This window comes from Diceros bicornis, chromosome 2 (assembly GCF_020826845.1).
Source record: "Diceros bicornis minor isolate mBicDic1 chromosome 2, mDicBic1.mat.cur, whole genome shotgun sequence".
Lineage (NCBI taxonomy): Eukaryota > Metazoa > Chordata > Mammalia > Perissodactyla > Rhinocerotidae > Diceros > Diceros bicornis.
In genome coordinates, this window is record NC_080741.1 from 56,903,317 (window position 1) to 56,920,932 (window position 17,616).

Below are 17,616 nucleotides of genomic sequence, written 5' to 3' on the forward strand. Positions count from 1 at the left end.
ACAATGAAAACTATTAGCTCATAGTTTTCAAAGTGACTTCACATACGCTATCTTACTTTTTAAATGGCCTGAGGAATTACAGTGTTCCCATTTCACACACATGGGATGAATAGATTTCCTGAATGACACCTAGGATGACATTTTTCAAACTTTCACAGATAATATTTAAGCTTGTGTGAACATGTATGTGTAAGTGGACAAGTTATTAGGAATGCATGTCCAGTTTCCTGAAGTAGATGATCAGCTCTCAAAGATACAGTGCATAGTTTCTAATTCCTCGCTATTCCTCCAGGTCAATTGATGAACTGCTTCATCTGCGTAGATCTATGTAGCTGACTGAAGAGCCAATCAAGCCTGGAGGAAGGAGATGTGTCGCAATGATCAGTGATTGTTTTGCAAATTTGTTTGTATAAGTACCTTCTGGGTGCATTGAATACAGTTGCCTTTTCTCATTGTGTGTTCATGTGGGCAAGGTTTTAAATCTTCACGATCTTCAGGTTCCTTCTGGTGGGTTTGGGCTTGAGTCATCCTCTTCAAATTCCCTCCCAATACTGTAATTCTAGAATTCTGTCAATAAACAAGATAGCATGAATTAAATGAATCAACTGCATCAATGAGAGGGGGTGTTCAGTGGCCTTTTCCACAGTGCGAAGGGGAGCCAGGTGGGGGACACTGCCTAAGTGAAATTGTGTGGTTAGAGGTCCTCTCTATCAAATCTTCCCGAGTCCAGGCTTTTGGAGAAATAGTAAAAGGTGGACATGGACAGAATGTAAATGCAAAGTTGAACAGCTTGTTCACTAAGATGGTGGGTTGCAGTTTCCTGTAACCAGAGAGACTTTGTTAAAACAGGACAGTTGTTATGAAGAGTTTTGCATTTTTAGCTGCTGGAAACTGTGCTGGGAATGGAAATGAAAACAGTCGGTGGTGGTGACCACAACCCAGAAGCTGAAACCATACTCTAATTTGGCACAAAATTGCTAGTCTGGCCCTTTTCTTTGCTTATGACTTTTCATCTAGACCGTGAGGATTACATTTAGTTGTGTGTCAAATAACATCTTGTAAATAGACTGAAGAAAACCATTAAGCCCTCAGTCATTTGTGCTAACCCACAAAATGTCAGTACAGTGGTCCCCCCTTCTCCATAGGGGATACGTTCCAAGACCCCCAGTGGATGCCTGAAACTGCAGATAGTACCATACCCTACATAGACTATGTTTTTTCCTATACACACATACCTATGATCAAGTTTAATTTATACAGTAGGCACAGTAAGAGATTAACAACAACTAATAAAATAGAACAATTGTAACAATATACTGTAAAAGTTACTGGAGATCTTAGCAACCTCAGCATATGATTTTTTTTCTTTCCTTACTAAGTCGAGAACTTTCATCTTTTCACCTAAAAGAAGCACTTTACTGCTTCTTTGGAATATCCAAATCACCAGCATCACTACTCTTGCACTTTGGGGCCATTATTAAGTAAAATAAGAGTTACTTGAACACAAGTACTGCGATACTGCAACAGTCAATTTAATAACCAAGACGGCTAATAAGAAATTAATGGGCGGGCAGCATATCCAGCTTGGATACACTGGACAAAGGGATGATCCACATCTCCGGTAGGACAGAGCAGGATGGCAGGAGATTTCATCACGCTACTCCGAACAGCACACAAACTTATAAATTGTTTATTTATGGAATTTTCCATTGAATATTTTCAGACTGCAGTTGACCGTGGGTAACTGAAACTGCAGAAAGTGAAACTGCAGGTAAGGGGGGACTACTGTGCAAACATTTTCTAATATACTAATAGAGATATGCTCTCTAGCATCAAAGTCAATACAATCATGGGAATGAAAAGAGAAGGGAATAGCCAAAGTGGCACTGAAGAAGGACAAGGAAGATGAAAGGGATGGAGGAGGAAGAAGATGAGAACAAGGAAGAGTGAGTTTTCATTTGGGAAAAAACTTGGACTTACATTTATTTATGTGAATATCTTGACTAATCTGGGAATTAACAGTATGTTAAAGAAAACGGTGAGAGCTTATTATAAAGATAAGACTACCTACCAGCCTTATTGGACCAATATGCTACTGAGAATTGGCTACCAATAGCTTAAAACTGTTTAGCCTTTTCATCTAAAAACTACCCTTTAGGGGGGTAAAACTAACCATTTTAATTAAAGAAAAAAGTGGACTGAAATTCCAGTAAGAATTTCAAAGTGAAATTTGTCTTCTGTCTACCCTCAAGTTCATCAACAGTCACCTATACTAGCAATGAGATTCAACACTTCTTTTCTGTAACAACTAAGATTTATCACTTGACACATAGTATGCATTCAAGATTTAGTTGTTGAAAATGAATAACTGAATGAGTAGAGAGCGCTTGAAAAAACAGATCTTAGAAATATGAGTGCTGGCAAAGCTTTGATAGATCAAATCAAAACATTCATTTCAACCTGTACCCTTTTTTAAAGTTTGTATTTGGGTACAACAAGCAAAAATTTCAGACAGAACCTTCCAAAAGATAGCTGAAATTTGATGTTTGTAGGGCAAGTACTGTTCACAAGGAGGATGATATTTTAATGTAATTTATTTGAAATGCTTCCAGAAAAGTTTAAGGCCATTATACAAAAACATTCATTTCATCAAAACATTCATTGACTTTCTTTCCATAGGCCAGCACCTGTCAGACCTCTTTTCTCAACACACTGGCCAAAGTGACCAATGGCTCCTGCAAAGAATGATTCATTCTTTTCCCCACTATCAAACAACTTTTATCAGCTTTTCTCTGCTTCTATCTGCAGCAGGTCCATTCACTCCCTAAATCAACAACAACTTGAGAAACAAAGCAGTTTTAAATAAATTTGTAATAGAAAAAAAATTCACCATGTTTAAAATCTATAAATACAGAAATATGTTTTACAGGGTAAAACTGACCACAATATTTTTTTGTTTTTGAAAAATAAGCAATATAACTTGGTTTTATATTGATAAATCTTGTTACACAGCTTCTTTGAATGTACATGATAGATGCATATAATAAAATGCCAATACAGTATTTACTGCTTTCCTTTCTGTAAACTCGAAAGACACAGAAGATTTAAAAAAAAATTTTTTTGGCAATAATTTAGAATCATTACTACTACTGCTGGTGTGGGTATAATTTTGCACAGGTCATCCTTAATATTTATACTCGCAGGGAGCTTTTCTGTGTATTCAGTTAACATTTTTTAAGGTCTGCGACCCACCCTGCACTGTAAATCAAGGCTGGACAAAGAGGTTACTAGTTTGGCTAACTGATTAATTAATCACAGAGTTAATTAAATTGGCCTCTGGAGAATGTAATTATGATTCTGATCATATCACAGAGCCAGAGACGGCAAACTGATGACCCAAAAGCAGAGCCGAAAACCCAAGCGCTGGCCTTTCCCAGAAGGGCACTGGATCTTGCTTTTTCTTGTAATGTTTCCCACATAAGGTTACGATGAAGCACTTCTTCCAAATTCTTCTTCTCATCTGTTTCTGTAAACAGAGTCACTGACTTGGTCGTAGTCTTTCTTTCTCATCTCTTCATTCTTGCTCTAAAATATGAGCAAGGCTTGGCAAATGAAATCAAATGAAGACAGCCTTCTGGTTATCCTGCCAGGTTTTCCAGGCCCTCTGAGTTCTGTTCTGATGTTTTAGGCTAGAAATGGCTCTCTAAGGCAAGCCAGCAACCGTGACAGAGACCCTCTGGTGCAATGCACATTTCAGTTCAAGATTCAGAGCTGATAGCTGCTTTTGTGCTGGTCCTTTTAAAGTCAGACTCTATTTCATGTCCTAATAGATTATTGCATCAAATTTGCACTGGATGACATTGCAAAGTCAAGATAGTACTTATTCCTTTGCAAAATTAAACCTCTAGAATCCCCAGGGATGTTTTCATGCTTTCTGGCTGGATAACATTGAACCAAGTTTACCGCAACGATTGTTCTTTCCTGGTTTTCCTTCAAATCCCATGAAGGTACATGAGTGACTTCCCCAGGCCCTGTTTGCAAGGCCCCCTAAATTCCACGCCTTCAGCTACCACGTCAAAGAGCTAGAAAAGCACTTCAGAAACACGGAGGGACTCTTTAAGCGATCTACATGTAACAGTAGTTTAGAGATTCTTTTTCTATTTTTCAAAATCCAGCAGGACAATTGAAAGTAACTTGTTCAAGTACCTCTCCATCCATCCCGACACTTGTGAAATACAATACAGGATAACAGTTGCTACAGATTCCAGCTTACACAGACAGACTGGCAGTTACAGTACTAGGGACAAAGGTACAGATACAAGAGACTGGGTCAACATGGTCACAAAAGTATTAAAAAGTGCTTCTCCAAACCGTTCCACGTGTGGAATGCAAATACTGTACAGGTAGGACACAGGGCTAACTCCAGAAAGTACATACTTCTGTCAGACATTGCTTTCAATGTGCCTGCTGTTCCCACAGGAAGAGTCTGTCTGTTCCATGCGCTCACAGTCGAGGCTGACCTCACTTATGTCCATACTACAGTCTGACTCACTGTCTGATTGGTCCATCTGCTCAAGTTTTGCTTCTCCCTGTGGCTCCCTGTTCCCAATGGTGGGATTTAAGAAAGGTCCCTCGGAGTCGAGCACCCCAGCCTGTCCAGTAGCACACAGGACTGTTTCTTTGGCTTGACGAATACAGTTGAGCCATTGCTGTTTGTTGAAGGTATCGTTGGCTTGTAGTGAGTGAGTCTGACTTTGGGATCCATTTTTGAAACTTACTCTGAAGAAGTTTTTAACTAGAAACGAAAAACACATGAGAAAAAGGTCAATGGACAGATATTTCCCCAGGCCAAAGATAACACATGTAGTGACACTAACCCCCAGTACCCATGGCAGACATCACTAATTGATTACAAAATGTGTCCACTAATCCATGACACAGCTCAGCTCTGCCCTGCAGCCATCATCAGTCAACTGGAATTAACACAGATCTAGCTCTCTGCCCTTAGTTACCCTCAGAAGCTAGCAAATGGATATCAGCTGGGAATAACTAAGTCTTATGTTTCAGGGGACCCCAAAGTACTGGCTGCATATTAAAATCCCCTGGGGAGCTTGTTAAAAATATAGATCCCCAGGCCCTACCCTTAGAGATTTGGATTCAATAAGTCTAAGGTGGGCATGATAATCGTAATTTCAACCGCCCCAAGTTAGAGCTTTTTCAAGTTTAAGAGGCTCTTTGTAACATCAAAACATGCCCACGACCCTGCCTACGACCCTCCCCGCGATAGTAGCTTTTCATTTAGCATCCAATGATTGAGAAGATATGTAAAGACACAGAACTATTATAAATTTGGTTTCATTTTAAAATGAAATAACATTTTAATTACCTCAACAGCAGCTACATGCATTTAAAAAATGGTAGCAAACAATAGGGAAGACATTTTATTTAGTTTAATAACAACAACATTACTTGGCATTTAATGGGTTCCATGTGCCACATGCCATGCTTGGTTCACAGAAGCATCTGCATTCAGTCCCCTTGCATTATCCCTGTAGCCAACAGACCGGGAGCCACCACTTCACATAAATTCAGGCTCCACCCTTTGCTCTTGGCCAAGTGCTTTAACTCCTTTATGTCTCAGTTTCTTTATTCGTAAAATGGGAGAAACAAAGAGAAGCTACTTTATAAGGTTATTATGAGGGATAAATGTGGTAATACATGTAAGTCCTCATACAATGCCTGGCACATAGTCAGTACTCCAGAAATATAAGTTACTACTACTACTGCTACTACTACTACTACTACTACTAGGGTAGAGGGACTGGTGAGTACGTAAGAGGCAGCACATATTAATTACTTTGACAATGTGATGCCAAAGTTAACTCAAGAGGCTGAAATGTTACTTTCTCAAAGACTTCCCTACCATTTCATCTGAAACAGACCTCCTACTGCTATCTCTCTCTATCCCCTTACTGGGTTTAATTTTCTTAACAGCACACAGAATATTTATTTGTTTCTCATCTATCTCCTCCATCACAATGTAAGCTCTACAGGGCCAAGGAATTTAACTGTTTGGTTCACCAGTATATACTAGTGCCTAGAAAAGTGCTTGACACATAGAAGATACTCGATAGACATTGCTATCTTAGCTTCTCTTGGTTAATTCCTTTGTTTGTTAAGTCTCAATTTAGAGAAGCCCATTTGAGTAATTATAGATGAATTCTCATGTTTCTTTAGAGACAAGTCTGCCAGCTCAACTACAAAAGGCACCGATATGTAACTGGTATCCCCAGAGGGATTATCTGGTATTAACCATGCTTTTATCCAATGGAAAGAGAAAGAAAAAGAAAGCCTAAGGAACACCAGTTATGTGTAGACAGGTTCACTTGCAGTATCTTATTTAATCCTTATAACAACCTTATGAAATAGGTACACATGCACCCCCACTGTGCAGATGGGCAACTGGGGCTCATGGAGGTTGCACAAGGTTACACAATCAGTAAGTGATGAGACAGCATTGGAACATAGTTGGACTCCAAGGCCATGGCTCTCCTCCCTTCACCAGCCAGCCACTCCCTCCGAACCACCACGACCACAGACATTCAACAGGTCAAAATGGACTGTGATCCGTACTTCTCTCATTGTTGCTGAAGGCCCCGCGCAGGGAGCCGCCCAGCCTCACTTCTCCATCCTGCAGGTCTTCTAGCAGGAGGTCCTTCACAGGGATCGGCTGCCGGTACAACTGGTAGCAGAGCTGCTCGTTGTGGGTGACGGCTCGAGTGATCACAAGCACTTCTTGGAACAGGAAAACATGCAGTTTCTGGAAGAAAAGAATCCACAGGATTTCCCTAAGCAACAATCTAATGAGTAGTTGATTAGTGGACTTCTGTGGATAAGAGGTCCCCATGTACCAGGTTCACACTGGATTATGAACTTCTAGGTTCAAATTCACCTCCAGAACAGAAGTTTGGGTCAGAGGCATTTCCAGATGCATCCATTGCCTTTCCTCTAAGAGTGCCTCCCTTGGGCGCCACTGGAGAAGGCCTTTCCGCCTACAGACACCTGCAGCCAGGGTTGCCAGCTCCAGGGGCACTATTCACATTGCAATTTACAATCTGTGCAGACACACAGCCTCTAGCTCCCATAAGAAAAAAATGAGAAACCTCAAAGAACGAAAGGGCTAATGAAGGAAGAAAAGTTAGTACCTCTCTGGCTTTGGTTTATTGTACCCAATATAATTCTAAGAGATCAAAATGAACGATAGTCTATAAAGAATGAGACTGGTATACAAGAGCCTAATATTAATCTTTGCTTCCTAAACCCATAAAACATTGTTCCTTCAACCACAGAGCTGATTATCATCTTCATCTAGGCACTCCAACTCAGAACACTGCCCATTCCTGAGGAAATCAGAGCACACTGTTGTAGCCACAAAGAAAGATGATCAAAGAAGTTGTCCGTCTAAGTTAAGTTCATCAGAACCTCGGTTCTCTGCAGAGGTTGTGCTTAAAAGGCTGATGACTGATGTGTGTGTTGTGGGCAAAAAGAAAATCTCAGAAATAAAGGCTTGTCTCAAACCACATCATGAAAGCAATTTTGCTGGGTGGAGCTGGGGTAAATTGGCTCCATTCAATTCCAAGTGCTAGACTCTTCTCAAAGTTTGGAAATGCTTAGGAATTAAAGTGAAAAGATCCACAACTTTGCAGCTGGGTTCTAGTTTTCCAGTGGAAATTTTTGGGAATATCAACCCAGGGGTCTCAAAGAGGAGACCAGAAGAGTAGGGGTGGCAAATTCACTTTAGAATCTTGATTTGGGGCAGAGGAAGCACATTCAACATTATCAGATAATTTTATATTTGGGAGAAAAGAGACTTGTGGGTCACTCACGCCCACCCTGCCCAAAAATGCAGAAACTAAAGCTCAACCGAATGTTGGCTGGTGATGATGATGATTCTGTACTGATGGTGGAGATGGTAGAGGTTTGAAGATTAAAAAACAGAGTAAAGCACAAAATAACCAAGGCAAGGGTTTTTTTTTGGCGGGGGGGCAGGGAGATGGTGGAAAGAATGTGTTAAGACTTTTCTTTTGGGGTTAGAGGAGGGAAGGGGTTAGTAATTGTTTTACATACTAAAAATAATCGAGATTTTTATACTATTTCTACTTCAACCTTCAATCTTCTAGCTAAAGTAGGCAGTTTGAACTCAGATTCTCTGGGTAACCTTTAAAAAATATCCCTTATTTATGAATGTTCACTGAGAATTCCTCATTTTAGCCTCAGCTCCTTTTTGCCCTCAAACTATTGAGCTCGGCGCCGGCCCTGTGGCGTAGTGGTTAAGTGCACACGCTCTGCTGCTGGCAGCCTGGGTTCAGATCCCGGGCGCCCACCTATGAACCACTTGTCAGGCCATGCTGTGGCGGCGTCGCATATGAAAAAGTAGAGGAAGATGGGCATGGATGCTAGCCCAGGGCCAGTCTTCCTCAGCAAAAAGAGAAGGATTGGCATGGATGTTAGCTCAGGGCTGATCTTCCTCACAAAAAAAAACCAAACAAAAACTATTGAGCTTTTTTCCTGACAAAGGACTTTGTTCATAATGACTTCTACAATTCTACTGGGAAAAAAAAATAACTAAAACAAATTTCCTACCCCAACTACTATCTTTGCTCTCAAAAATCTATGTGCCGGGGGCCGGCCCCATGGCTTAGCGGTTAAGCGCGTGCGCTCCGCTGCTGGCGGCCCGAGTTCGGATCCCAGGTGCGCACCGACGCACCGCTTCTCCAGCCATGCTGAGGCGGCATCCCACATACAGCAACTAGAAGGATGTGCAACTATGACATACAACTATCTACTGGGGCTTTGCGGGGGTAAAAAAAAAGGAGGAGGATTGGCAATGGATGTTAGCTCAGAGCCGGTCTGCCTCAGCAAAAAGAGGAGGATTAGCATGGATGTTAGCTCAGGGCTGATCTTCCTCACAAAAAAAAAATCTATGTGCCTACAACATGAACTAGAGTTCATCTTTAATGCCCTAGGCACAGCCGACCAGAGAGTCTCAGTCCTCGACTGATGGACAGAAAGAGAACAGGCCCTCATCCCACAGAGCGATGCATCTTCTCGACTATCTCCCACAGGGCTTCCGAGGAAGAATGTTCAAGGAGCCAGAGCATCAGACATTAGAAGTCCACCAGTGCTTTCCGAAAATCAGCAAGAAGCAGAAGGCAGCTTTCTAGCAACCATAACTCCCTAGTCAAACAGAAACACTTCTTCAAGCAGTGGCCTGCAACAGGTCTCGTTACCTCTTGCGGCACCATCAGCTGGTTGGATTCACAGCAGCACTGATAATGAGCACTGGGACATGTACTCAATGATTTCAAGTAACATTTCCAAGCCTGCTCATAAATGTCGCTTCACAGTCCAGGTCAAAAGGGTGTTCCTTGAATCAACAAAGCTTTATTAAGAACTCTTCAACCTAGTTTTGGCTTTCATTCTAAGGGTTGACTAGATATTGAAGATGAAATACAATCAAAGTGGAGACTCTTTCTGAATGGCTTTCTCAACACTTTTAATATATATATTTTATCAACACATTTAAATATATATTTTTAATTTTAATTATATACATATAATTAATTTTAAATATATCTATATATGTATTATATATAATATATAAAATTATATAATATGTATATTAAGATTAATTTTACTGGCTACACGTAAAAATAGCTTTGTAACTTGAATGAATTTTGAACTCATATAATTCCAACCCATCCTTCCTTTATACAAGTATGCATTCATTCATTTATTCACTCACTCATTCACCTCACATTACTGAGTGCCTAGTATGTGCCAGGTCCCCATATTAGATGCTGGGGATTGAGAAGGCATAGTCTCCTCCCTAAAAGAGCTTGGTATAAGAGAAGATACTGACAGACAGATGGAGAACGACAACTCACTGCAGTAAGCGCTCCAGGGGAGATTTGTCCAAGTTGCTCTGATAGGAGAGGAGGAACAATCTCAATATCTACTCAGGATTAAAGCCAGGAAATGGGGTATCTATAGGTCAGAGCTAGACATACAGCCAATAGAGGGTAGGTTGTCATGAAAAAAACACAAAAAATTTATTCTTAAAATGTCAGTCTGTACATGGGTGCCAATCCATAAGAAAAGAGTTTCTCATAAAGCTAAATGCATTCAATTTAAGAGCCATCTGTGTTTTTCAGGTTATACATTTTTATTGTCCTATTAAAATCATCCATTATTTTCTGATATCAAAGAGGGAGGCGATGTTAACTGTTCTGTATTTGTTTTTGAAGGTCATGATCAAACAAAATAAAAAGTTGACAACTCTATGTTGGTTTCTAAAATTCTTTCTGAATACATACTGGTCATGAAATTTAAAAAAATATACAAAATACATTAAAAGTATATATATTATATATAAATTATAAACTATTTATAATATATAGTTTTTATATACAAATTATAATTATAAATATATAAATATATAAAAAATATATATAACTACGTATTTCCACATATATGTAAGATCCTACGATATAAAAGACACTGGAAAAGCAATTTTTATCTAAAGAACCTGACCTTGGATAGGGAAGGCACAGTAACAGGAGGCTCAGCATTAAATGGAGTAGGCACTCGGGGAGGCCCAGAACGAGCACTGAAGAAGAGTAACCACTCACCACGCCCCGGTTGTTCTTCAGTTCGCCATGACAACAGAGCACTCTTGAGCTGTCGATCAGGGAGTCTTTCTGGCCTTCTTCCAAGTAAAGAAGTCGCTCTTTATAATAGCGGCATTCAGACTCGCCAGTCTTGGTGTTGATTTCTGCCACAATTCCCTGAATGATGTTTATCTATAGAAACAAAGAAGAAAGAACGGGGAAAGTAAGCAAACCATCTACACTAAGTCCCAGGGGCTCAGCTTAGAAGGTCACTAAGATACACTTGGATCTAATTTTGAGATTCTATTATCTAAGTTGTTGCTTTGGGAAAAGGGATAAATAAATAAATGCTTTTAATGTACTGTATCTACCTACTTATCCATTTATACAAATACACATATAAATAAACATATACACATATATTTATTTGCACACATATACACATATTTGTATTATATATAAAACAAATGTTGATGCATAATTTTATCTGAGAGGAACAGATATAAGGTGCAGCTTTCAATGTGCAAGACTCATAACTACTGAACTCCATGTTGCACATTTCTTAAAACATGATCACAATGTTGAAAATGTATGCATATAAAAAATTTGGCCAAGGAGAGAAAACAAAGCAGAATGTAGTAGTCCAGAAAAGGAATCGTCTTTGGGGATTTGAAACCCAGTTTCCAGTTCTGTCTCCGTGCGCTTGATCTAACCTACAAACAATATTTGCAAATTGGGTGTGAATAAATGGTTTGGATATCTTCTTAGTGACAAAACATAAATGGTTTATAAAGGACAGAGAACTAGGAATGGAAAGAAAAGATACCAGGAGTAATGGGGACAGTTTGTGTATGTATACTCACGTTCATGCCTATAACTCATGTGAATAAGTTAGGGGTAGAGGGATTTCAAAGCAATAGTGGATGCAATGTTGTTACTACAAAATGAAGCTAAACAAAACAACAAGAGTATAGCACTGAGACATGATCAGTGGGCATTTATTCTGATATGTTGTTGTTCTATCACTTGGATAGTACGTCTAAAAGTTAGAAAATACTAGAAAACAAAGGAACGAGAAATTTGAGTAAAAACTCAATGACACCAATCAAAGGCAAAGTAACGACTTCTCAGCAGGGTCTCTGCCCCTAATAATGAAAAGACCAACAATCTCATCTTTCTTGTGGTGGTATTAATGGAAAAGAAGTTACCAGATGAGAAATGTTGGTAAGGCCTCTTTCTGGTCACATTTACTTAACGGGTAAACAAACCAATCTCTGGAAAGCAAGGCCTTCACTCAGCGACAAGCTATCAGATCTTGTAATGTGCTAACGTGGTGGTGAATTCTAAGATTAAGTGATTATTTTTCACATGCCAGTGAAATGATATCTTCTGCCTAAAGCAACAGGATGAAAATTTCTACTCAGCTATAGCTTTGGTGCCTCCATGCAAGTTTGACAGAAGATCTCACAGCTCTGAGCTGAAGTGTGGTAACTGTATCCTTTGGACAGAGTCATAATCTGTATACTTTTGTAGCTATTAAGAGTTTCAAAGACCATTTATTCTTTTCTCTATTTCTCAAATTTTGGTGGTAGCATTACTTTGATAATTTTAAAAATTACATTATTTTAAGAAATACAGGTTCTTTGTGTCAAAATAGAATCTTTTTGGCCTTTGATATCAACCTAACATTAAATATAAGTCCCGTGAAATTAATCTGAGTTTTATTAACACAAAACAGGCAATAAATAGAACATTTTGGTATACAAACTTTCTCTGTTTCTTTTTTCCTCCTCTTGGTTTACAAAGATGACTGATTACTTACTGTTACTCTCAAAAACAAACCAAAGAGAAATTTCTGAAAATATACTAAAACTAGGACTTATCTTTCAAATTAATTCAACTAACGGTTGTTGAGCATCTGTTCAGTGTTATACTAGGTGGTAGCATTCCAAGAAATGAGAAGGGTCCCTGCCCTCAACATGTGAGTGCATGGGAGGTATCTGAGCAATTGTTTCATGTCTACCTTATCCTTTAACCTTACTACGTTTTTAATATGTAGTGGAATTATACTTTTTCCTTGCTTTTAAAATTCTTAGTGTTAATTGCTGTGGCTCATCTTATCAGTTAACTATTATTAGGTATACCTGGGCAGCTGGAATTAACCAGCACTTGAATCAATTTTCTGAGTTTCCTGCAATTATCTAGGAAACCAGAAAGAAGATGTACTACAGACATAATGATGTGTTCATTTCCTATTTTAACTCAGGAACTGAACAGCTGGCATATCACATGAAGATTAATGAACTCAAATGCTATAGTGCTTCCTTGGGCAGCTATGACTAATTTCAAATGCTGCTTCTTCCTCTGGTGTTGGAAACAATATAAAGAGAGAAAACAATGGAAACAGCGTTACTCCATATTCTGTGTATACATTTATAATAGTAACTCTGGGTCTTCTTTCATTTATTAAAAACACTATTTTATATTTATATCCACCTGTAACTATGAGCATCTAATCTCTCTGCATTGGTTCTTGAGAGGAATTTATTTTGCAGAATTACACGAGGAATAAAGTTACATATAGCAGACTGCCAATAGCAAACAGTCATGGCAGTTGTTCATTTAAATTAAATTCATTGTTGCATCTCTCAACAGGGTTCAAACTGAAGCGAAGGGACTGGCAACGGGAGATGATGAGAGAGAACCTGGTAACAGAACAGGGATTAAGGGCACACATGCTGGAATCGTCATCCTCAAAGTGAAATCTGAAAGCCCTGTCTGTCTAGTCCCTTGTGTGGTAATATCATCTACTCGTAGGCTCCTGACATGAACCAAGAATAGCAGCCTTCACTGCTGTTGCATCAAAAGCAGGACTGTTCTTCTCACTGATCCCAGTGATTTTTTTTTAAGAAGTTGGGGAACATTGGTGGGCGGAGGGAAGAAATGGTCTGTAGGATCATTTTCTGGCTGAAACAATCTTTAGAATTTAAAATGTTAAACAACCAGATTGCTGGAATATCTGAATATGCTAAGTCCTATTTTAAGAAGTTCTCTTGGGGAAAATTTCTATCAACCCTCCAAAACACTATTAAGAAATTTTAATAAAGATGTGGTGGTTTATGCACCACATTTAAAGCAAGACTGTTCTTTAGATCTAATCATAGAACTGAATGGTTGGTATAAAAGCAATTTACTTAGAGTTCTCCGATATTTCCCTTTTCTTGGGGGAAAATTTATTCAGGGAACATATAAGTCAAGCTACACTGGTAGCATGAGTTTTATGTTTATCAAACATTCACAGCGCACCCAAGAGTACAGGGCTAAATACTTCTCCTCATCTGGGGTAATACCACAAGGACTTTGAAAGGAAGGAAAAAAAATTGCTATTCCTATATTATGTAAATGGGCATTTAGAAGACTTGCTTTGCAGACATTTTCAAGTGCAGGTAGACCATGCTTCATGCACAAGTCTGCCTGACTGGGTGCAGATGCAGCTTTTGAAAATGGCATCACATTTTATGCACTAGGGAAACTGGTGCACCCTTTCATATGGCAAACAATCATACTCTTATCTATCTGTTCTTAAATTCAAACTTTAGCTCATTGGGTGTTTTTTTAAATAGAGCATTACTCTTTCATGCTAGATATTAAAAAGAAGAAATCTTTACAGTAAAACTCAGAGCAGGCTCGCGTGCTTCAACAAAGTAATTATTTAGACTAGCTCGAGCTCCTTGTTGTTTTCATTCCTAGAGACCACACACTGGCTGGGATGAAATACGGAGAGGAGGCAACTCTATTGCACTCTTCCCAGTAATAAAAACAGACGTGATGAAGTGAGATGGGCCTCATCCCTGGTGCCTATATCCACCATCCATGCTGGATTGGGGGCCTGGTCTGTGTGTGTTGGGCCTGCCAGACACATCAAACACCTCATGAATCAGGAGAAAGTCTTTCCTTATTCTTCTCTATCTCTACACAGAGGCACCTGGCCCAGCTCTGCGCCAGTGAGGTCTCTCCACAAAGTTTGGTGGCCAGACAGCTTTCCACAATTCCAAAGGCAACAGGGGCTCAATGAAGTGGCCAGGCTTTCAGCTCCACGATGTAGGATCATAAAGAAGTGGAAAAGGCACAAGATTTGCAGTCTACACCGACAGGGTTCAGACATCAACTCCATCACTTGCTGGCTCTGGACTTGGACAAGTTATTTAAGCCCTCCAGGCCTCATTTGGAAAATGGTCCTAACAAGAACAGCTATCTCATACATTATTATGAGGATTAAATGACATATATAACCTATAAGGCAATTACATAAAGGTGATTTACTACATATTTAAGAAATGTCAGCAGGTATGACTATTATTATTGTTGTTATTCCTACTTGTTATTATTAAACCCCTCTCTGGGAGGAGCAGGCAGTTTGCTCAGCAGGTTCAAGGCTTCTGATTTTCAAATCCCCTATGCATATCCTCTTTCTGTTGTCCCAGATCCAGTCAGGGAATGAGCCCTTTGAATTGTTCTCTTAGCTTCCATCCCCACTGCTACCTCCCTGAGCAGGTTTCCATGACTGCACACCTGGACCACTAGAGCATCCTCCCAACTTGCCTCCCTGTCCCTAGTCTCTTCCTCCTCTGCCCCTTGTCCTACAGACAAGGAGAGTAACATGTCCAAGGTTACATTTTGTCATCAATGGAGCTAGGACTTGAAAGCTGAATTCCAGCCACTTAGAAAACAAAAAACAAATGAAAAGATAACAAAGGACAAGTGTCTCAAATTGATATTTAAAACCCTCTATAACCAGATATGAACCCCCATCCTCTTCCTGCTTCCTCAGAGAATCCTCAATCCCAGGTACAGTGATCCACGGTATTCCCCAGGCATGACCTGTCCCGACATTTCTTCACACTTTTGCTCAGGCCATTCGCTCCTCCTGGCCTGTCCTCTCCTCTGTCCTGCCCCAAAGAGAATCCCAACCAGGACAGAGCTCTCTGAGCAGAATGCTACCAGTTTGCAATAGTCTCATGATATAGACCCCATTTTTCCTGGTCTTCTATTGCTGCTAGGGAAGAATTCATATTTCTCCATACTTAATAAACATTTGCTGGTGAGCAGGAGGCTTGACTAGGCCTCCCACTGCAATCCGGGGCCAAGGAGAGCTGGATCTTGAATGGGTGTTGACTTCACAAATGGGCCTTGAGGCTAAGGTAAAAGGCAACTCCTATTTGCTAACTAAACAAAGATATTCAACTTAAAATCTCCACAGAGATCTTAATCCTCACAGCAATTGTAACAAATGGATTACAGAGTCACCTATACAGAATCAAGAAATTTTCAGAGTGCATTTCATGTAAACATTGCATTTTACAGGTTAGGAAACTGAGGCAGAGAGAGGAGAAGCAACCTGCAAAATCTAAACATGGTTGACGGCAGAGCCAAGCCTGGAACCAAGATTCTTGAGTCCCAGGTACCCAGGGACCCTTCATTCACCCATTTACCCAATCCTCTAGCCGTTATGGGGAAAATAACAAGGGAAGAGAGAAAGAAAGAGACAAACTTACAGCTTCCTCCAGGTGCTGCTGATCTGGATTATCATTTGGTGTGTGCCTCAAGATTTCTCGAAGAAGCAGAGGGTATTTCACCAGACGGCTTCTTGGAATATCAAGGAAATTCCAGAGATCTAGTTTGCGGCTAAAGGGGGATTCTAAGCATCGCTGGAGGAAATCTTGGACTCGGTGGTCTTGTTTTTTGTGGTCCAGCAGAGCTTTGGCAGCTACTTGATTGCTGCAGTAGCTGTCGTAGGAGCTGAGACAAGGCAGCTAAGAAAGGAACATCAAAAGAGGGTTTGAGTGTTATAATAACTGAAGCCACAAACTATCATCACTTGTTGGGACTGAACAAACCCTTAACTGGTCTCCAGGCCTGGCCAACATTCCTTCATCTGCATGGACCAGTGGAATCTTCACATTGGCAGGCAATGGATACTTGTTTTAGGCTCTGGCTTCTTGCATGAAGTAATTTTCTTAGTTGCACGTTTACTTTCTTGATTGTTAAGACCCTATCATAATTTGTTTGCCTTTCCTGCCCACCTAAGCTAGAAACAAAAGAACTGGAATTACTGCATATGCACACAGTTCAGAATTTTCCTAAACTTCCAAAAGTATCTAGTGAGGAGAAAGCATCTTATTTTTTAAGAAATAGCATTTCCTGGGGGGAGGACCAAAGGGGTAAAGGGGCATAGATGTATGGTGATGGATGGAAACTAGATTTTTGGTAGTGACCACGATGCAGTCTATACAGAAGCTGAAACATAATGATGTACACCTGAAATTTACACAGTTATAAACCAATGTGACCTCAATAAAATATTTTTTTTAAAAAAGCATGTCTTTTAAGTTATTCATAAGAAACTCATCGAGAAGACTTAGTGGCACAAAAAGAAAGCAAGGAGTCAGATTCCAGAGCCCAGCCCTTTGCGTGGCTCAGTGCACCTCCACATTAGTTTTAAGTTACCTGATTCCAAGGTGGACCAATTATAAAGAACCCCAAGAAGTTAAAGCAAAAGTAAAACTAGTGAAAAATTAGATGCAGGAAGCATTCAGAAAAATCCTTTAAATTAGTTCTGACAGGCCAGGAATGAGTCTTGGCTATACCTAATGGTTAACATCACAATACCACGCAAAGAACAATGTAAGCTTAAAGATTTTGGAACACTTCAACTCCACTACCTTCCTTCCAGCGAAATACTAATTTCCCTGACATGTCCCGTCAATCACATTGTGCAAACACGGAATCAGAGACTCAGTGAAAGGGCTACTCATTTCCTTTTTCCACTCCTCCCTCCTAGTGGCATCCAAGACCATGCATCCTAATACGTGGGCTGTCAGCTTCCAGAAAGTCCCTGGAGGCAATAAAATGCAGCCCAGGGCCTCCTGTGTTTGCTTCTCTTTCT

General features: G+C 39.9%; 1 protein-coding gene across 3 annotated transcripts in view; it reads right to left on the reverse strand.

Annotated features, from left to right (window-relative positions):
- Positions 1-2,576: 2,576 nt before the first annotated feature.
- The window catches only part of ARHGEF3 (Rho guanine nucleotide exchange factor 3), a 296,536-nt gene continuing 281,496 nt past the window's right edge, over positions 2,577-17,616 (reverse strand). For all 3 annotated transcript variants that reach the window (XM_058561624.1, XM_058561633.1, XM_058561644.1), the window contains 4 exons: positions 16,226-16,483; positions 10,692-10,862; positions 6,634-6,820; positions 2,577-4,795 (listed from right to left, as the gene is read on the reverse strand). In XM_058561624.1, the coding sequence (XP_058417607.1) occupies positions 4,443-4,795; positions 6,634-6,820; positions 10,692-10,862; positions 16,226-16,483 (969 nt within the window). In that variant the 3' untranslated portion in view covers positions 2,577-4,442. The remainder of the gene's footprint in view (positions 4,796-6,633; positions 6,821-10,691; positions 10,863-16,225; positions 16,484-17,616) is intronic.